The sequence below is a fragment of the Silurus aristotelis genome (assembly GCF_946808225.1).
Source record: "Silurus aristotelis genome assembly, chromosome: 8".
NCBI lineage: Eukaryota > Metazoa > Chordata > Actinopteri > Siluriformes > Siluridae > Silurus > Silurus aristotelis.
Genome location: NC_139581.1, coordinates 842,956 through 865,455, shown reverse-complemented (window position 1 = coordinate 865,455; position 22,500 = coordinate 842,956). Strand labels below are relative to the sequence as shown.

General features: G+C 40.8%; 1 protein-coding gene across 1 annotated transcript in view; it reads left to right on the top strand.

Moving 5' to 3' along the window:
- Positions 1 to 12,440, top strand: part of pld1a (phospholipase D1a) — a 41,797-nt gene extending 29,357 nt beyond the window's left edge. Inside the window, exons 17-28 of the mRNA XM_083547832.1 lie at positions 55 to 180; positions 3,423 to 3,541; positions 5,295 to 5,408; positions 5,847 to 5,957; positions 6,073 to 6,161; positions 6,359 to 6,472; positions 6,962 to 7,011; positions 8,397 to 8,531; positions 8,609 to 8,762; positions 9,664 to 9,781; positions 10,921 to 11,113; positions 11,763 to 12,440. Of these exons, the coding sequence (XP_083403958.1) occupies positions 55 to 180; positions 3,423 to 3,541; positions 5,295 to 5,408; positions 5,847 to 5,957; positions 6,073 to 6,161; positions 6,359 to 6,472; positions 6,962 to 7,011; positions 8,397 to 8,531; positions 8,609 to 8,762; positions 9,664 to 9,781; positions 10,921 to 11,113; positions 11,763 to 11,794 (1,355 nt within the window). The 3' untranslated portion in view covers positions 11,795 to 12,440. The remainder of the gene's footprint in view (positions 1 to 54; positions 181 to 3,422; positions 3,542 to 5,294; positions 5,409 to 5,846; positions 5,958 to 6,072; positions 6,162 to 6,358; positions 6,473 to 6,961; positions 7,012 to 8,396; positions 8,532 to 8,608; positions 8,763 to 9,663; positions 9,782 to 10,920; positions 11,114 to 11,762) is intronic.
- The last annotated feature ends 10,060 nt before the right edge of the window (positions 12,441 to 22,500 follow it).

Sequence of the window (22,500 nt, the reverse complement as noted above, 5' to 3'; positions counted from 1 at the left end):
AAATGTGTGTGTGTGTGCGCGCGTGATTGTGTGTGTGTTTGTGTGTGTATACAGGAGGCTCCATGCACAGTCTCCACACAGGTGTAGGGCAGCTGATGGGAAACACTCGTTTCTGGCACGGTAAAGATTACTGCAACTTTGTCTACAAAGACTGGGTTCAGCTCGAGAAACCTTTCGATGGTGAGATTCAGGAATTCACTCATCCCTCCATCCATCATCCCCTCTCACTTATCCTTTCTTCCTCTTTACTCATCCCTCCATCTCAAATTTTTCATCCTTTCTCACTCAAACCTTCTTCTTCTTCTTCTTTCGGCTGCTCCCATTAGGGGTCGCCACAGCGGATCATCCGTCTCCATACCACCCTGTCCTCTACATCTGCCTCTTTCACACCAACTACCTGCATGTCTTCCCTCACCACATCCATGAACCACCTCCTTGGCCTTCCTCTTTTCCTCCTACCTGGTGGCTCCATCTTCAGCATTTTTCTACCAATATAATTCCTGTCCCTCCTCTGCACATGTCCAAACCATCTCAATCTCGCCTCCCTCACCTTGTCTCCAAAACATCCTACATGTGCTGTCCCTCTAATAAACTCATTTCTGATCTTATCCATCCTCGTCACTCCCAACGAAAACCTTAACATCTTCAGCTCTGCTACCTTCAGCTCCACCTCCTGTTTTTTACTCAATGCCACTGTCTCTAATCCATACAACATCTCAGGTCTCACCACAGTCCTATAAACTTTCCCTTTCATTCTTGCAGATACTCTTCTATCACAAATCACTCCTGTCACTCTTCTCCAACCACTCCACCCCGCCTGCACTCTTTTCTTTACTTCTCTAACACACTCTCCTTTACTTTGCACTGTTGACCCCAGGTACCTGAACTCCTCCACCTTCTCCACCTCTTCTCCCTGCAACCGCACCCCTCCACTGCCCTCCCTCTCATTCACACACATGTACTCTGTCTTACTCCTACTGACTTTCATTCCCCTTCTCTCCAGCGCATATCTCCACCTCTCCAGGCTCTTCTCAACCTGCTCTCTACTCTCACCACAAATCACAATATCATCTGCAAACATCATAGTCCAGGGAGACTCCTGTCTGACCTCGTCCGTCAACCTGTCCATCACCACTGCAAACAGGAAAGGGCTCAGGGCCGATCCTTGATGCAGTCCAACCTTCACCCTGAACCAGTCTGTCGTACCTACTGCACACTTCACTGCCGTCACACTGTCCTCATACATGTCCTGCACCACCCTCACATACTTCTCTGACACACCAGACTTCCTCATACAATACCACAACTCCTCTCTCGGCACCCTGTCGTACGCTTTCTCTAAATCCACAAATACACATTGCAGCTCCTTCTGTCCTTCTCTATACTTCTCCATCAACATCCTCAAAGCAAATAAGGCATCTGTGGTGCTCTTCCTCGCCATGAAACCAGACTGTTGCTCACAGATGGTCTCCTCTTCTCTCAGCCTGGCTTCCACTACTCTTTCCCATAACTTCATGGTGTGACTGATCAACTTAATTCCCCTGTAGTTACTGCAGGTCTGCACATCTCCCTTATGCTTAAAGATCGGTACCAGCACACTCCTTCTCCATTCCTCAGGCATCCTCTCCCCTTCCAGAATCCTGTTAAACAATCTGGTTAAAAACTCCACTGCATCTCTCCTAAACATCTCCACGCTTCGACCGGTATGTCATCTGGTCCAACCGACTTTCTATTCTTCATCCTCTTAATCGCTGCTCTCACTTCCTCCTTACTAATCCTATCTACATCCTGCTTCACCAACTCCACATCCTCCAACCTTCTCTCTCTCTGATTTTCCTCATTCATCAGCTGCTCAAAATACTCCCTCCATCTTCTCAACACACTCTCCTCACTAGTCAACACATTTCCCTCTCTATCCTTTATTGCTCTAACTTGCAGTACATCCTTCCCAGCTCGGTCCCTCTGCTTGGCCAATCGGTATAAATCCTTTTCTCCTTCCTTAGTGTCCAACCTCTTATACAGTTCCTCATATGCCTTTTCCTTGGCTTTCGCCACATCCCTTTTTACCTGCCGCATCTCCTTGTACTCCTGCCTACTTTTCTCATCACTCTGTCGATCCCACTTCTGTTTTGCCAACCTCTTTCCCCTAATGCTCTCCTGCACTTCCTCATTCCACCACCACGTCTCCTTGTCTTGCTTTCTATTTCCAGATGTCACACCAAGTACTTTTCTAGCTGCCTCCCTCATCACTCCTGCAGTAGTTGCCCAATCATCCGGCACCTCTTCACCACCACCAAGCCCCTGTCTGACCTCTTCCCTGAACCTCACACTACACTCTTCCTCCTTCAGTTTCCACCATCATATTCTTCTTTCAGTCCTCACTGTCCTCCTCTTCTTCTTCGCCTCCAAAACCATCCTACAGACCACCATCCGATGCTGTCTAGCTACACTGTCCCCCGCCAACACCTTACATTCTCCAATCTCCTTCAGGTTGCATCTCCTACACAGAACATAATCCACCTGTGTGCACCTTCCTCCACTCTTATACGTTACCCTATGATCCTCCTTCTTTTTAAAATACGTGTTCACCACTGCCATTTCCATCCTTTTAGCAAAATCTACCACCATCTGCCCTTCCACATTCCTCTCCTTAAAACCATACCTACCCATCACCTCCTCATCACCTCTGTTCCCTTCACCTACATGCACATTAAAGTCTGCCCCAATCACCAATCTTTCTTTCCTAGGTACACCATCTACCACTTCATCTAATTCACTCCAGAATCTTTCCTTCTCCTCCATCTCACAGCCAACTTGTGGAGCATAGGCACTGATGACATTTATCATCATCCCTTCAACTTCCACCTTCACGATCATCACCCTATCAGAAACTCTCTTCACCTCCACTACACTTTTACTGTACTCTTCCTTCAGAATCACCCCTACACCATTTCTCTTTCCATCCACACCATGATAAAACAGTTTAAACCCACCTCCAATGTTCCTGGCCTTACTCCCTTTCCACTTGGTCTCCTGAACACACAACACATCTACATTTCTCCTCTCCATCATATCAGCTATCTCTCTCCCTTTACCCATCATAGTACCAACATTTAAAGTAACTAAGATGTTAAAATGTACCAATCCAAATGTGACCTGATGGTGGCGCTAATAGCATACGTTCCCTAGACACTCCACAGTCAGGATGATGAGTTTCACACTTTTTGGACTTCTTTGGAATTCTGTAGACTTCCTGAGCCTCAGAAGAAGATTAAACTTAGTGATGTGGTGCTTGGACCCCTAATGATAATTACAGATAATAAGAGTAAAGAATGATTTAGAGGGAAAGTAAAAACACAACCAGAAGTTAGTGTTTGTGGTGTTCCTGCTCAGTGGTGTTTACCGGCTTTTCATGTGTGCAGATTTTATTGATCGGTACACAACTCCCAGAATGCCCTGGCACGACATCGCCTCGGTGGTTCATGGGAAAGCGGCGAGAGACGTAGCACGACATTTTATACAGCGCTGGAACTTTACCAAGGTCTCCCATATACACACACACACACACACACACACACACACCAATACACAAGTATACACACACACACACACACACACACACACACACACACACACACACACACACCAATACACAAGTATACACACACACACACACACACACACACACACACACACACACACACACACCAATACACAAGTATACACACACACACCAATACACAAGTATACACACACACACACACACACACACACCAATACACAAGTATACACACACACACACAAATACACAAGTATACACACACACACACACACACACACCAATACACAAGTATACACACACACACACACACACACACCAATACACAAGTATACACACACACACACACACACACACACACACACCAATACACAAGTATACACACACACACACACACACCAATACACAAGTATACACACACACACACACACCCCAATACACAAGTATACACACACACACACACCAATACACAAGTATACACACACACACACACACACACACGTACATCTATACACAAGTATACACACATATATACACACACACACACACCAATACACAAGTATACACACACACGCGCACACACACACACACACACACACACATACATTAATACACAAGTATACACACACACACACACACATACATCAATACACACACACACACACACCAATACACAAGTATACACACACACGCGCACACACACACACACACACACACACACACACACACACACATATACACCAATACACAAGTATACACACACATACACACACACACACACACACCAATACACAAGTATACACACACACACACACCAATACACAAGTATACACACACACACCAATACACAATTATACACACACACACACACACACACACACACACACACACACACACACCAAAACACAAGTATATACACACATACCAATACACAAGCATACACACATACACACACACACCAATACACAAGTATACACACACACACACACACACAGACACACAAATACACACGTATTCACACATAAACCAATACACAAGTATACACACACACACACATAAACCAATACACAAGTATATACACGTGCACACACACCCCAATACACAAGTATACACACACACACACACACACACACACACATACCAATACACAAGCATACACACACACACACACACACACACACACACACACACCAATACACAAGCATACACACACACACACACACACACACCAATACACAAGTATACACACACACACACCAATACACAAGTATACACACACATACACCAGTACACAAGTGTGTGTGTGTGTGTGTGTGTGTGTGTGTGTGTGTGTGTATATAAATACATGTGTATATATGTGTGTGTGTGTAAAGGGGCCATGTGTTAGAAGTCAGAAGACACTTAAGTAAATTGATGATTTCGGTCTTAACATAAGAAATAAAAGTGAACTTTCTGTACCATATTGAATTGCAGAACATCAGATTTTTTTTCATTCAATTATATTGTGTGGAATTGAATAGAAATCGTATCACATCGCATCGGTAGCTGCTTCATATGTATCGTTTACGAGTCGAATGAGGAAGATACGAATCGCATCGGCCTCAGTGATGGAGACACACAATGCGTCTGTGTTTAGAATTGTTAATAAAGATTTATAAGTTTACATTATTTATTTATAATTATTTATAATTAGTTTGTATCTTTGTGTGTGTGTGTGTGTGTGTGTGTGTTATAGATAGTAAAACCGAAGTACCGCTCTCTCTCCTACCCCTTTTTACTACCCAAATCCCACAGCACCGCTAATGAGCTGCCGTACCAAGTGCCCAACTGCTTCAGCACCAGAGTGCAGGTCAGTCTCTCATCCTGATCACATCCTACTATCAACTCTTATTTTTTTTTATTTTATTAAGAAAACTATTATTTTACAAACTAAAATAATTTCTATAATATAATACATTAAAAACGCGTTAAAATTAATTCTGTAATTACCTTCAAATGACTAAACCAAACTGTTATGAATATTTATGAGTATGCTAATGTAGACACCCCCCCATTTCCCTGATTTATTTATTCATTACTTCCTATTTTAATTAAGACAAGTGCCGTGATGTCACTCTGAACTGGGGGCGGAGCTTACTTGATTGACAAGCTGTTTGAAAAATTATATTTGCTCACACTTGAAAATAAACTCACCTAGCTGAGACAACTGGCAAAAACTACTGAAACACCACACACACACACACACACACACACACACACAGACATGTGACCCCTTTACCTGGTGCAGGTGTTGAGGTCAGCAGCTGATTGGTCAGCAGGGATTAAATACCACGAAGAGTCGATACACAACGCCTACATCCAGGTTATTGCAAAGAGCAAACACTTCATCTATATTGAGGTAAGGTGTGTGTGTGTGTGTGTGTGTGTTTGTGTGTGTGTTTGTGTGTGTGTTTGTGTGTGTGTGTGTGTGTGTGTGTGTGTGTGGATTAATGCAGGTTTTTCTGACTTTTCAGAATCAGTTCTTCATCAGCTGCGCCGATAACAAACAGGTTTACAACAAGATTGGAGAGGCTATCATCGAGAGGATCATCAGAGCTCACAAGTACACACACACACACACACACACACACACACACACACACACACACACACTCACACTACATACATTACAAACTGTGCACAGAACTGTGTAATTGACTAGACACCGTGTGTGTGTGTGTGTGTGTGTGTGTGTGTGTGTGTGTGTGTGTGTGTGTGTGTGTGTGTGTGTGTGCGCGCGTGTGTGTGTGTGTGTTACAGAGAGAATAAGAAGTTCCGTGTGTATGTAGTCACTCCTCTGCTGCCAGGGTTTGAGGGTGATATCTCCACCGGAGGGGGCAGTGCACTGCAGGCTGTCATGCACTTTAACTACAGGTACACACACACACACACACACACACACACACACACACACACACACACACGTGTACACTAAAGGTCGACTGATTAATCGACAGATTTCTGAAGTGAATCAGCATCGGCTGATTGTGCTGCAAATTAGGCCGATTATTAGGCACATCTGATGTCCCAAACCGTGCGTGTACATTCTGCGCTTGCATAAAAGAACATAACACCCCCATACCAGCAGGTGGCAGTATTCTGTATTCCACATCCAAACAGGGAGATGGGAAGAGGTAAAACTGTAAATATATAAAACGTTTCCACCTGCCGCCATCATAACTAACAGATTTCAGTGGTTAAATCTGATGCAGCTTGTGAAGAGAAAAAGAGACTACGTGTGTGGAACTATTAGATTTTATGAGATAAAAAGGCGGGAAAAAAGAAAATCAGCCGAAACGTATCGGCATCATATATCAGCATCGGCTGCCCTGATTTCTAAATATCAGCATGTGTGTGTCTCAGGACCATGAACAGAGGAGAATACTCCATCATCTCTCAGCTGAAGAAAGAGAGTAAGAATCCATCTGTCTTTCTCTCTGATGATCGGTCTGACCTGTCTGTCTGTCTGTCTGTCTGTCTGTCTGTCTCTTTGTCTGTCTGTCTGTCTCTCTCTGTCTGTTTTTCTTTATCTGTCTGTTTCTCTCTCTCTCTCTTTCTCTCTCTCTCTCTCTCTCTCTCTCTCTCTCTCTCTCTCTCTCTCTCTCTCTGTCTGATGATCAGTCTGACCTGTTTCTATCTCTGTCTGTCTGTCTCGCTCTCTCTGTCTGTCTCTCTTTATGACTTTCTTCCTCTGTCTGTCTGTCTCTCTCTTTCTGTCTGTCTTTCTATCTTGCTCTCTCTCTCTTTCTGTCTGTCTGTCTGTCTGTCTTTCTGTCTTTCTATCTCTGTCTGTCCGTCTCTCTCTCTCTCTCTCTGTCTGACTTTCTTTCTCTGTCTGTCTGTCTCTCTGATGATCAGTCTGACCTGTTTGTCTCTGTCTGTCTATTTCTCTGATGCTCTCTGTCTGTCTTAAGTCTGTCTGTCTGTCTTTCTTTCTCTGTCTGTCTCTCTGTCACTCTCTCTGATGTTCAGTCTGACCTGTCTGTCTGTCTCTTGGTTTGTCTGTCTCTCGGTCTGTCTCGCTCTCTCTGTCTGTCTGTCTGTCTGTCTGTCTGTCTGTCTGTCTGTCTGTCTGTCTTTCTTTCTCTTTCTGTCTCTCTGTCACTCTCACTGTCTGTCTCTCTGATGATCAGTCTGACCTGTCTGTTTGTCTCTCGAACTGTCTGTCTGTCTGTCTGTCTTAAGTCTGTCCTTTTTTCTCTGTCTGTCTGTCTGTCTGTCTGTCTGTCTGTCTGTCTGTCTGTCTGTCTGTCTGTCTCTCTCTCTCTCTCTCTCTCTCTCTCTCTCTGTCTCTCTTTGTCTCTCTCTGTCTCTCTGATGATCAGTCTGACCTGTCTGTCTGTCTCTCGGTCTGTCCTTCTTTCTCTGTCTCTGTCTCTGTCTCTGTCTCTCTCTCTCTCTCTCTCTCTCTCTCTCTCTCTCTCTCTCTCTCTCTCTCTCTTATGATCAGTCTGACCTGTCAGTTTGTCTCTCGAACTGTCTGTCTGTCTGTCTTAAGTCTGTCCTTTTTTCTCTGTCTGTCTGTCTGTCTGTCTGTCTGTCTGTCTGTCTGTCTGTCTGTCTGTCTCTCTCTCTCTCTCTCTCTCTCTCTCTCTCTCTCTCTCTCTCTGATGATCAGTCTGACCTGTCTGTCTGTCTCTCGGTCCGTCCTTCTTTCTCTGTCTCTGTCTCTCTCTGTCTCTGTCTCTGTCTCTCTCTCTCTCTCTCTCTCTCTCTCTCTCTCTCTCTCTCTCTCTCTCTCTCTTATGATCAGTCTGACCTGTCTGTCTCTCTCTCTGTCTGTTTCTCTGATAATCAGTGAATGATCAGTGGATGAACTACATCTCGTTTGGGGGTTTGAGGACACACTCAGAGTTGGAGGGCCGTCTCGTCACCGAGCTCATTTATGTTCACAGCAAGATGCTGATTGCAGACGACAGCACCGTCATCATCGGTGAGACCCTTGGGTGCATTTATTTTTGCCCCAGCTTCAGATTACGTGATGATCTCACGGGTTCTCCTGGTTCTCAGGTTCGGCGAACATTAATGACCGGAGCATGTTGGGGAAGAGGGACAGTGAGGTGGCCGTGATTGTGGAGGACACGGAGAAGGTCACATCTGTGATGGATGGACAGAAGTACCAGGCGGGAAAATTCGCTCTTCAGCTGCGGCTTAAGTGTTTCAAGTACTACACACACACACACACACACACACACACACACACACACACACACACACACACACACACACACACACACACAGGATAAAAGTAAAAAATAAACAAAAACAAATGCACCATTATTCCCAATCACCTCATAACCACATTCACCAGGAGGTGGCATCAGAGAGTCATAATAATAATCATCCCATTCCAGCCCTGACTGTAGTGCAGGTTTATACACTCTCTGGCCAAAAGTATACGGACACCTGACCATTAGATAGCTATGTGCCTCTTTCTGAAGATCTCATCCCACATTTAGTCTCCATTTGCATAAGCGCCACTCTTCTGAGATGTTCCACTGGATGTTTGTGGAGATTCATAAGGATGTGTGTAAGTAAAGTCAAGTACTGGTGTAGGTGAGAAGGTGAGGAGGTCCCTGGGGTGCAGTCAGCGTTCACATTCATTCCAAAGTTGTTCAATAGGGTTTGAGATCTATAGCGGTAGATCTTCCACATCTTCCAACCCATGGAAAGCAGATCATGGAGCTGTCTTTGTCGTGCTGGAGCAGGTTTTAAAGACGTCATCTCCAATTGTGTGTCTCCAGCTTTGTGATAACAGTTTGGAGAAGCACCACATATGGATGGAGATATCAGGTGTCCCAATACTTTTGGCGGTTTTGTTCGTTAGTGCAGTCGCTTCGATTCGTTATTATTTCCATAGCAACAGCTAATCACGTGAAAGTGTAAAGTTCACGAGGTGCTTCCTGGTTCTTCATTACAGCTCCTACATTCGTTCACATTCCAACACATGGAGCAGATGTTTCACGTGTCTTCTCAGCAGGTTTTAGAAGTGTGTAGTGGTGTCACACTTCACGTCACACTGTTTTAAGGAATAAAACACTCAGGCTGGATCGTTTGTTTCTCAGGATGATCCTCGGAGCCTTCACTGATCCCTCCATCGACGTGAGCGATCCGATCAGCGATCGCTTCTATAAAGAGGTGTGGATGACCACAGCCAGCAGGAACGCCACCATCTACGAGAAGGTGTGTGTGTGTCTCTCTCTCTCTCTCTCTCTCTCTCTCTCTCTCTGTGTCTCTCCTTCTGTTCTCATTAAGGAAACACTCATATTCCAGATGTTTTTCATTTTTCTGTTCTCGTGGTGTTCCTGTGTTTTGAACTCTCTGCTAAGCAAATTTAATGTTTGCGGTTGCCTAGCAACAAACCTCTCTCTCCCCCAACCCTGTCTACTTCTCTTTTGTTGGAAAAACAGTCGGAGTGAAAGTGTAACTAAAGCGAGTCCTGATCCTCCTGATTACTGAGAACTTCTGATTGATTGATGGATGGGTAGATAAATGGATGAATGAAGAGATAAATACATTTATGGATGGATGGATGGACGAATGAATGGATGGATGGATGAATGAATGAATGAATAGATGGATGGATGGATGGATGGATGGATGAATGGATGAATGGATAAATGAATAGATGGATGGATGAATAGATGTATGGATGGATGGATGGATGGATGAAGAGAAGGATGGATGGATGAACAGATAGGTGGATGGATGGATGAATGGAAGGATGGATGGATGAATAGATAGGTGGATGGATGAATGGATAATTAGATAGGTGGATGGATGAATGGATAATTAGATAGGTGGATGGATGGATGAATAGATGGATGGATGGATGGATGGATGGATGGATGGATGAAAGAATAGATGGAAGGCTGGATGAATAGATAGAGGGATGGATGGAGGGAGGGATGAATAGATAGGTGGATGGGTGGATGAATAGAAGGATGGATGGATGGATATATGAATAGATAATTAGAGCTTATATTAGCTAACATTCATGATAACATTTTCAAAGCTCACAGCCTCACTGTTGCATGTCTTTCATTCGTTTCTGTGCTGACATGATGATGATGATGATGATGATGATGATGATGATGATGATGATGATGATGATCCAGAATGAAATGTAAAGTCCATCGGTATTTGTTTAAGATGGTAAGTTAGCTTATTAGCAGCTACCATGTGCTATATAGCTTCAGTAGCTTTGAGGTATTCTCTACATATTAGCATAAAGATTAGCATAAAGATTAGCGTATCTTCGTAATGCTCGTAACCAGTCTGTCGTGTGTGTGTGTGTGTGTGTGTGTGTGTTTGTGTTGCAGGTGTTTCGTTGTCTTCCCTCCAGTTTTGTGAGGAACCTCCAGGAGCTTGTGAGCTTCCAAACCAAAGCTGGTTTGGATAAAGAAGACCCAGTGAAAGCTCAGGAGATGCTGAAGAAGATCCGAGGCTTCCTGGTTCAGTTTCCTCTTGAGTTCCTGAGTGAACAAAACCTCATGCCTTCTGTCGGCACCAAAGGTACTGTAGCACAACACCAAATACATGGACCAGCACCTGCTCTCTTCTCCTTCTCTTCTCCATCTTTCATTTTCTCCTGATCTTCTCCTCTCCATCTTTCATTTTTTCCTGATATTCCTTTCTCCCTTTCTTCCTTTCCCCCATTGTCTTCTTCTCCTTCTCAATCTCTTCTCCCTATCTTTCTTTTTCTCCTCTTTTCTCCATCTTCTCTTTTTTTTCCGGATCTTCTCTTCTCATCCTTCTTCTTCTCTTCACATTCTCTACTCCTGCATTTCTGTCCTTCTTCTCCATCGTCTCTGTAACTGAAGGTCATGGAGAAAGGGGGCGTGTCAGAGATGTGAGGAGGATTTCAGGGACGTTATTGAGATTCTCACACTGATGCACACTGTGGACATGTTCTGGTCATCTTACCTACTGATAATCACAAGCCACGCCCCCTTTAACAAACACAAATACAATGTGTGTATTAACACACACACACACACACACACACACACACACACTCACACTCTTTGAAAAGGTTTGCTGCAGAAGGTTGACATGAAAGTGTTAATTTTTATCATCAGTTTTTTAAACACTGCATTAATGTTGTCACGTTTTCATCACGTGAACTTCTCACTACAAATATTCTGAATATAATTTGATTCAGAATCCATGGTACCCACTGAGATTTGGACCTGATGATGGACTGAAGAACATCTGCACCTTGTTTTGGAGCCGTGACTGATCCCAAACCCACGCTGAAGTGATTCAGTGTTTACAGGACAAACTGAAGGAACAAAACAAAAAAAAGCAACAAAAAAAAACTCCATGTTTCCTCATAAGTTTCAACTGAAAATGTAGCAGCACCATGTTCTGGTTTTTTCTAGAGTATATTGTATGTTATCATTTTTTAGGCATCACGCTAGTTCATCGCTTTACCTGTGGCTCCAGAACTAGCGCAAACTAGCCGAGCGTTCAGCCGATGAAACCGCTAGCTAAATTCTAACCAAGGCTAGTCTTACAAACTCCATTCAAAAAGCTGTTAGCTGGGGGTGTTAGCATGTTAGAGCAGCTCATGCATGTTAGCTACATTTATTTCAGAGTAAAAAAAGCCATGACAGAAAGAGTCGGATTTTACTGCACTTTTATACCAGATTGTCGTAAAGGGAAAAAGTCACTCATTTTATTCTTTTCTCCTTAAAAATCCTGTTTGTTTCTTTGTCTTTCCTCAGTAAATAATTGTCTGTAATTCACTACTTGCTGCATCTGTAGCATTTTGCACACTTTTATTTGTTTGTTTGTTTGTTTGTGTAAACTAACAAACCAATAAAAATAATTATATAAATAATCTGCTGTGTTTTAATGTATTCGCTCTAAAATCAAACTCTGCTGTAGCCTTCACTGTTTAAGGTACTAACAAACAGCCAGTACCTGTGGATCAATTCAATTTTAATTTAATTGTGTAGTGCTTTTAACAATGGACATTGTCTCAAAGTAGCTTTACACCAAAAAAACAGTAATAAAACAATTTATAAGTTTGTTCCTTAAAATAACTGATGACTGTGGTGAAGGAAAAACTCTGAGACCTTAAAAGGAACCAAAAGAAACCTCGTCCTCATCACTGAATTTCCATTTATTACAGTTAAATGACTGGAAAGAATGATAATAATCTCCACTAAATAAATGTGTTTATCCTCGACTTGAACACTGAGACTGTGTCTGAGTCCCGAACACTGATCGGAAGGTTGTTCCATAACTGTGGGGTTTATAAGAGAAACATCTGCCCCCTGCTGGAGTCTTCATTATTTGAAGTACCAACAAATAGCCTGCACCTTTTGATCTAAGTAGGCGTGGAGGATCATCCTGGTACAGAAGTTTACTCAGATACTGCAGCGTGAGAGCGTTAAGTGTTTTATACGTCAGTAGTAGTATTTTATAATCAGTGTGAGATGTAATTGGGAGCAGTGTAGATGATTAAAACAGGGCTGATGTGCTCATATTTCCTAGATCTAGTGAGGACTCTTGCTGCTGCATTCTGAACTAACTGAAGCTTATTTCTGCACTTACTTCAACACCCAGACAGTAAAGCGTTACAGTAGTCTAATCTAGATGTTACAAAAGCATCTACTAGTTTTTCTGCATCCTGTAACGACATCATATTTCTAATTTTAGCAATATTTCTAAGGAGAAAGAAGGAGATCCTGGTGATATTATTCACGTGAGACTCAAAGGAAAGACTCGGGTCAATAATCACACCAAGGTCTTTGACTGCTGTACACACTGAGACAGAAACACCATCCAGAGATGCTACGGAATCGGAAAGTTTACTTTTAGCTGCATGCGGTCCTAGTAAAAGGGAAGTGGTACTGGAGCTCAGTGGTTATGTTGTTGTTGGCGTTTTGCTTCCAAGGTCATGAGTTCTAATCCCAGCACCACAAAGCTGCCCCTGCTGGACCCCTGATCAGGGCCCTTACCCCTCACCTGCTCAGGTGTATAAATGAGGTAAATGTAACTTGTTCTGGATGAAGGCGTCTGAAAAATGCTGTGAAAGTTTGACAAAAGGTTTTCCTGTAAAGTGTTTCAGCAGCGAGTCAGACAGCAAAGCCACCAAAGAACAGGTAGTGAGTCTGTGTAACCTATGGCTCTGCAACGAACTCCTTTCCAGCGCCACCCAATGGTCACAATTTCACTGTGAAGCACAGTCATAGCAAACATTTTGGCAAAAAAAAACAAGTAAAGTAGCAACATATATATTTTTGGGGGGATTTTATTCTATTAAAGCAGTGGTTCTCAAGTGGTTATTCCGCCGTCTAGTGGGCAATAAAAGCATAACAATTGAGGCACAATAAAGGCAGGATTTATAAAATGTTGGGGGTTTTTTTGTTCTTTGTTAATCTTCATTAATTATTTTCTCTATTAAAAATATGAATAAAATAAAACTAATAAAGTTCATACACTCAAAGCAAACACAAACAAACAGGTTATTAATGCAAGCAAACTAAAACATCAGTTAGGGAACCGAACACACTTTTATCATCTTTATTTCTGAACTTAATACTATTTAATGTTATTGATTTAAAACTTCAATAAATTAGACATTTAAAATTAATTTAAGGTACAGTTTAACCGGATACAAATATGCAATTAATCACGTTAACTCATGAAAATCATGCGATTAACAGTGATTAAATAACTAAATCGATTGGCAGGTCTAATATTTATATATATGGTGTGGGAGGCCAAATCAGAGCTCATCATGGGCCCTAAGTTGGTCCTCTCCGTCTTAAACCATTCAACATGAACTGCTTTCTGGACTTTTTAAACAGAAGTATTTTTATATGGAGATTTGGAGGAGATTTTCATATTTAATTTTTTTTAAATAAATAATTTTGTTACATTAACATCCTCTTATAATTCATTCTAGTCTTTAGATTTCCAATTTGAAGTAATTAAAGAAGTTTTTTTCATCATCATCATCATCATCATCATCATTATCACCATCATCAATTGACTCAAAAGACTTTCTTTAAAACTCATCTAGTGTGTGGATATGAAATATATATTTATTTTTCCTTCTCGTGTGTATTTAACATTTAAATGTGTTTAACATTAAATTCACACAATTCTAATAAATTCTTCCTCCTGCAACTGTTGAGGAAACACCTTGTGATTATTCTGAAACAATCATCTATAAGTGTCTGCAATACAAATGAAGGCGGCGGTAAATAAATACAATTAAAACCTTTCTGTTTCCTGGAAAAGGGCTCATTTTGGGCTGGTTGAAGTGAGTCACTGCGTTTTTGCAGGATTATGGTAAAAATATTTCCATGTATGAAGTCATTGGTTTGACTTTGACAAACAACATCTAGAATCGGCGCTTTCCTCTAGATGGCGCTGCAGAAAGCCATTAACTTCTATAACGCAGACTGGTTCAGCACATGCTCTGCTTATAAACACTCACGATTTACTTCATAAGCAAAACCCTCACCTAAATGCAGTTTTTTCAGAATCCTGCTCAGACCCACAACAGTACAATATGGTACAAAAAAACATTTGTCAGTGGAAAGCTCATGATGATGGTGCACCAGCACAAGGTTCCTCTCTTGTCAGCCAAGAACAGGAATCTGAAGCCATCATAGGCACAAACTCGCTCAAAAAAATTCTCCCAATGATCTCAGGCACAAGTTTTCCCTGTTGGAAACTGCCCACAGCTACATCACGTGGAGAGAGCTCGTGAGCTTGTGATAGACAAACGTGACTCTAGAGTTAATCATCGATTCAACCTCGGGCCACGGAGTCATTGTGAGGCAAATGTTGCGTATCAAAGTTCAAGAACTTACACGCAGCAGTGAACTTCTTTAACGTATTATTTAACACCCATTCACACAGTTCCTCCAGTTTCTCAGCTTTCATCAACCTGGACTTCAGCAAAACATTACATCAGCCCTTCTTTGGGTCACTCTTCCTTCCTGAATCCTTATATAGCATTCAAAGCAGGTCTGAGAGGAGAATTTCTGTTCATTAATATGCAGCAGCATGTCAGAACTCGTACAACAAAGAAGATCAGATAACAGCTGAATGTGTTCTTTCAAAACAAGTTGGTTTGTTTTCCTCAGAATATGCTGACAATCAGAGCGACTGAGATTAAAATAATTTGTGTTGAACAATTGATTTTTACAACATTAGAAAACAGCACGTAAACCCAGGGGCAGATCTACTGGGGTGGCAACTGCCACTCTAAGAAAAAGCATTGACACCCCACCTGCCACCCCAATCCCACCTGCCACCCCAACACTGGTATCCAAACCCAATGTATAAAATGTAAATTTTTTATCAGTTTCCTCAACCGATTCACAGCGGTGCAGCTTTGATGCGATGATGTAAGAAACCATACACTCGTAAACAACACCATGACAACAAATGACACTCATGAACTGCTTCGTTTTAGTGAATCACCTGATCACAAACAAATCACTCCCTCCGGCTCTTTTAACGAATCCAAGCATTTATATATACATACACACAGTGCCTTGTAAAAGTATTCGGGCCCCTTGAACTTTGCGACCTTTTGCCACATTTCAGGCTTCAAACATAAAGAAATAAAACTGTAATTTTTTGTGGGACACAATCATGAAGTGGAACGAAATTTATTGGATATTTTCAACAAATAAAAAACTGAAAAATTGGGCGTGCAAAATTATTCAGCCCCCGTAAGTTAATACTTTGTAGCGCCACCTTTTGCTGCGATTACAGCTGTAAGTCTCTTGGAGTATGTCTCTATCAGTTTTGCACATCAAGAGACTGAAATCTTTGCCCATTCCTCCTTGCCAAACAGCTCGAGCTCTGTGAGGTTGGATGAAGAGCATTTGTGAACAGCAGTTTTCAGTTCTTTCCACAGATTCTCGATTGGATTCAGGTCTGGACTTTGACTTGGCCATTCTAACACCTGGATATGTTTATTTGTGAACCATTCCATTGTAGATTTTGCTTTATGTTTTGGATCATTGTCTTGTTGGAGGACAAATCTCCGTCCCAGTCTCAGGTCTTTTGCAGACTCCATCAGGTTTTCTTCCAGAATGGTCCTGTATTTGGCTCCATCCATCTTCCCATCAATTTGAATCATCTTCCCTGTCCCTGCTGAAGAAAATCAGGCCCAAACCATGATGCTGCCACCACCATGTTTGACAGTGGGGATGGTGTGTTCAGGGTGATGAGCCGTGTTGCTTTTACGCCAAACATAACGTTTTGCATTGTTGCCAAAAAGTTCGATTTTGGTTTCATCTGACCAGAGCACCTTCTTCCACATGTTTGGTGTCTCTCCCAGGCGGCTTGTGGCAAACTTTAAACAACACTTTTTATGGATATCTTTAGAAATGGCTTTCTCCTTGCCACTCGTCCATAAAGGCCAGATTTGTGCAGTATACGACTGATTGTTGTCCTATGGACAGAGTCTCCCACCTCAGCTGTAGATCTCTGCAGTTCATCCAGAGTGATCATGGGCCTCTTGGCTGCATCTCTGATCAGTCTTCTCCTTGTATGAGCTGAAAGTTTAGAGGGACGGCCAGGTCTTGGTAGATTTGCAGTGGTCTGATACTCCTTCCATTTCAATATTATCGCTTGCACAGTGCTCCTTGGGATGTTTAAAGCTTGGGAAATCTTTTTGTATCCAAATCCGGCTTTAAACTTCTCCACAACAGTATCTCAGACCTGCCTGGTGTGTTCCTTGTTCTTCATGATGCTCTCTGCGCTTTAAACGGACCTCTGAGACTATCACAGTGCAGGTGCATTTATACGGAGACTTGATTACACTCAGGTGGATTCTATTTATCATCATTAGTCATTTAGGTCAACATTGGATCATTCAGAGATCCTCACTGAACTTCTGGAGAGAGTTTGCTGCACTGAAAGTAAAGGGGCTGAATAAATTTGCACGCCCAATTTTTCAGTTTTTTATTTGTTAAAAAAGTTTGAAATATCCAATAAATTTCGTTCCACTTCATGATTGTGTCCCACTTGTTGTTGATTTTTCACAAAAAATTACAGTTTTATATCTTTATGTTTGAAGCCTGAAATGTGGCAAAAGGTCGCAAAGTTCAAGGGGGCAAATACTTTCGCAAGGCACTGTACATGTAAGGAATTTCAATGTTATTGTAGTTCATTCTGTCGAGGTCTTTGTGTATAAACTGGTTTTAGAAGTAGGTTTTTCTGTAGGTTGCTTCTTCAGGATTGTCCGGAATTTTCACAAGCGACATCATTTGCCAAAAACACATTTAAAGCTGTCCCCAAATATGCTGATTTAAACGTGCTTGTATGTGTATCTGCTGTGTTTTGCGCTTAATTAAACCGGTACATTATACACTGAGGCTTTGTTTCTACATATAATCTGCATTGTTTGTCATCGTTTAGTAAATCAGACTCGGCACTTAAACTCTCTACAAGTTTGTGTAGGACTCAAGAAACAGAAGTTAAATATCCCGTACCTTCTCCTTTAATTGACGTCTCTCCAATCTAATCTACATTTAATATTTACAGACTGATATAAAAATATGTACTCCATTGTTAACACTGAATATCTCGATCATAAATTCACAAGAACCATACAAGGATGTTTGCTTAAGTGTTGCCACCCTGGAGGAGGACCTGGATTCTGCAAGCAAGCATCTGCTGACCAGGAGACCCAAACACCAGTCAGGTTCAGCTTGAAATAGCGGCATGGACCCATCTTATTTATTGTTAGGAATGTAATGGAAAAGCTTTGGCATTTGTGGTTTTTCTGGAAGACCATTAAACTAAACAACATGAAAACCAGTTCCATGGAACAGAAATAAATTCCTGCTGAATCACTTTACTTTCTGTTGAATCATTTTATAGCTAATGGCATTATTACTCATATCAACATGTGACATTTAAAACAATTCTTCATTAAAAAAAAACAATTAAACCAGTTGTCAGAATCTGTCGAGTTTCTATTAAACTTTTAATTTTGTAAATGTCTTGAAATCATCTCCCTCATCTACTTTGCATCTTTGCACATCTTCATTCATAAATTCTGCACTTCTGTATATTCCACCCAAAATGATACTGTATATACTGTATGTATATAATGATTGATATATAAGTGTAAACACCCCTGTTAGAACACCAGGTTTCATTGCAGAACTTAAAATATAAAAAATTAAATAATATGGTTGCATAAGTGTGTACACTTTTATAACTGGGGATGTTCCTGTGTTCACAATCAATCACATTCAAACTCATGTTTAATAGGTATCAGTACACACCTGCCATCATTGACATGCCTCTGATAGACCCCGAATAAAGTTCAGCTGTTCAGCACATTGTTAAAAAGGGTAGAAAATCATTTTAAGGGATAAGAGATTCCATGGAACACAGTGAAGACACTGAATCAACATCAAACAAAGAAAATATGGTGCAACAGTGACTTTAGCAATAACTGGACGTCCCTCCAAATTGATTAAAAAAAACAAAAAATCAAGAAAAACTAGTCCGTAGCTGCAGGAATTCCAGCCAAGTACTGGCTGTGTAGTAGATGTGATACGATCTTCACATTTTCATACTAAGAGAAACATCTAAACTCGGCTAAATTTAGCCAAAACACCTTTGTCTCCAAAAACACGTGGGAAAATGTGTTATGGTCTGATTAAACCAAAGTTGAACTTCCTGGTGCAAAGGTATGTTTGGTGCAAAAACAATCACATCACCAAAAGGCAGAGGAGTAAAAGTCCACACCTCCTTCACTCCGTAGACGTGCAGATACTGAGGTTTAAATGATTCTGTTAAAAGCTGAAGTTCTGACTGCACTTTTTTTACTCAGGTTAAAGTAAAAAGTTGTTCTTCAGTAAAAGCTAGTGATTATTACTACCTGTTTTAGTGTCACGCTGGAAACTGAACCTCATCATATTAACATTAGGGCTGTTAATCGCTTCAAATATTGAATCACCATTAATCACATGATTGTCACGAGCTCACAATTAATCACAACTTAATCGCACATTTGTATCTGTTCTAAATGTACCTTCAATTAATACTTTTCATGTTTTTAATGTTCTAATCAACATACCCCAAAATACTGAGAGCTGTACTAAAATCTAAATGTGCTTCAACAGAGTGAGTTTAAGTGTGTGCATGTTTACACAAAAAAGATTTCAGTGTGTATTTTAATTTAATTTGTACAGGTTATAGGTCACATTAAAGGTCTCATTTTTTTAACGTCACAGAAACCTGGCATTTAATCTACTCTACTCTAATCTAATGGAAAAGTCGGAGTTTTGTGGTGGATAAAGAAGCATTGTGATGTGTTTTTCAGACTAAAAACTCTCAGACAGACAAAACACTCTGCCTCTGTTTGTTGTTGTGATGAAGAATCCAAGCTGAGCTGATAGCAGGACGCCAAGAACTTCCAGGTAAAACCTTTGATTTTGATTCTGATCTTTGATTTTTTGCACTGCATTGTGTTTGTTTTTATGAACTCCTGGTTCTAGATTTTATACTCCTCCTTGCACAGTACTGTATATTCAAAGGAAACAGGTTTACTGGTCGTGCTATCTTGTGTTATGTGTTTTGTCTTGTGTTGTCTGTCTGCACTGTCTGTCTGCACTGTTTTTCGTCTGCACTGTTTTTCGTCTGCACTGTTTGCACTCGATGCACTTTATGTAGCTTTGTGTTGTGTGTTGTAGCTCTATGTTGTTGTTTAGTGTAGCACCAGGGTTCTGCAGGAACGCTGTCTTGTTTTGTGACAATATTTATTTATTGTTTGTGACAATAAAAGCATCTTGACTTGATTCACATTTGACCAGTAGGTACGAATTCTTTATGGACTATTTTATGGGGGAAAAAAAAAAAAAAAGGAAAATTGATTTGACTTTAGATTTGAGGTGATTTCTTTGGGTGAGGTGATGTTTGTGTGTGTCATCTAAACTGTTCATCTCGTGGTCTGAAACAACCAGGATTCATCTCTCGTGATTCCTCGACTCAAATACTCAGGTTCTCTTTTCAATCGGGCCGTCGCATTTCAGGGGATTTTTTGCTTCTCTTAATTTGTGTAGAAAGATTGTGTGAAAAGAGAATTCCTCTTCACTTCAGAATCCTCATCATTATATATTCAGTTTTAAAACAAGACAAAGCATTGAAACTAAAAACAAGATCCCTAATAAAATCAAGATCACACACATGCGTGTCGTTAACAATTATTTTGTTAAATGAAGACTGACTTGTGACACACAGCAGCTACGATGCAAAAAAAAAAAATCATTACTCAAAAAACTTCCTGCAACATAAAACATTATTGAATATTTTATTGTTACTGAAAACTGAAAGATCTTCAACATGAGAAACTCAAATCAAACTACAGAACAACTCCTGAATAAAACTCCATGAGTGTTTTATATAAAGAACAAAGTTCCAAAAAATAATAACCACACTGGATAATGTTTGGAAAGTGTGTGGTGACATCATACTGCAGACTTTTATCATTTATTATTGGGTTGTAAATAAACGTGACCAAACACAAGCATTTGAAATCAATAAAACTAATGAACAAGTCCTAAGTGTGATTATTAAACATCTTCTTACTGTTATTACAGCAACAATAAAGTCTTAAAAGATACACGGCCTCAAAAGTTCCTGATGGTAATGAAGGTCATTTTGAAGGTGAAAATGACTAAGGTTAAGCTTTACTAAGTAAGTAAGAAAAAAGATCACTAATCTACACAATGTGCTCCTGTGTATTATTGTATTCTTCAAATAAGATCAATCAGTTTTTTATGGCTAGAAATAAGATTGTAAGTCTTGACTAGATGAGATGTGCAGATGATCACGCAGCTTCTTTATAAGCTTCCCTCATCTTTTACAATGTTTCTGATGCACTTTAACCCAATTTCACACCCGTACCACCAAACTCGCTTCTTTTTCTCAATGCGAGGCACTTCAACAGGTTTTCACAGAAGATTGTCTGTGATCTTGATCAGCTTCTCCCTTCTTCATTCTCGTTATATTCTGGACACACCTTATCATATACTTTAAACCTCTATTCAGCACGTCATCATCCTGGGATTTCTCATCAAACTGTGACACACATATGTGTAAGTGTACTGTAATGATCACACCCCAGAAAGGAACCAGCAGGAAGAACATTGCAGTTTTTCTCAGCTGCTTTGGAGGGTTTCTCGAAACCTCCTTAAAACCAGGAAGTGCATTTCTCAAAACTATTTGTAAAACAGCACAACACATTGGATTCCCTGCAAAAACCTGAACTTTTCTCAAAATCCTCAGTTCATCTCTGAGACGTCAGTGTTTGTGTGAATGAACATCTCATTACCATCAGAATCACGAGTCCTTTTTGTTATCGTTCACAAACACAAAGTTTAGGTTCCGGGTTTCAGTATTTCTGATATAAACTACGGTTTGGATCAAAGTGACTGAAAATCTACAAGTTAGAATTTCTTCTGTATGAACTTTATGAAGTTCAGCAGCACAAATGGATTTATAATAGTGCATATATGATTTATGTTGATTGTAGGAGACCAGACAGGATTCACACTTTTACTGCTCTGTATTAGTGTTCGTTTATTTCCTGCTTCATCCATTTATAGAAATTATAATTCTGTGTTTTGCTCTGTTACCAACTGAATGTTCACAAGATTCACCTTTGACCTGTTTTAGAGAACTGGTTGATTACTGGTTGATCTGATGCCGTTCTCTCGCCTTCATTAGTGACGTTCAAGATTCATCTGCACAATTCATCAATTCAACACATTTACAAAAAACTGAACTGATGCTGAGATGTTTTTGGGCTTAAAATTATTCAGGTGAGAATCAGTATAATATAATTTGATAACATGAACATGAATATTTGATAATGTAGGAAACAGCAGACACATAATCAA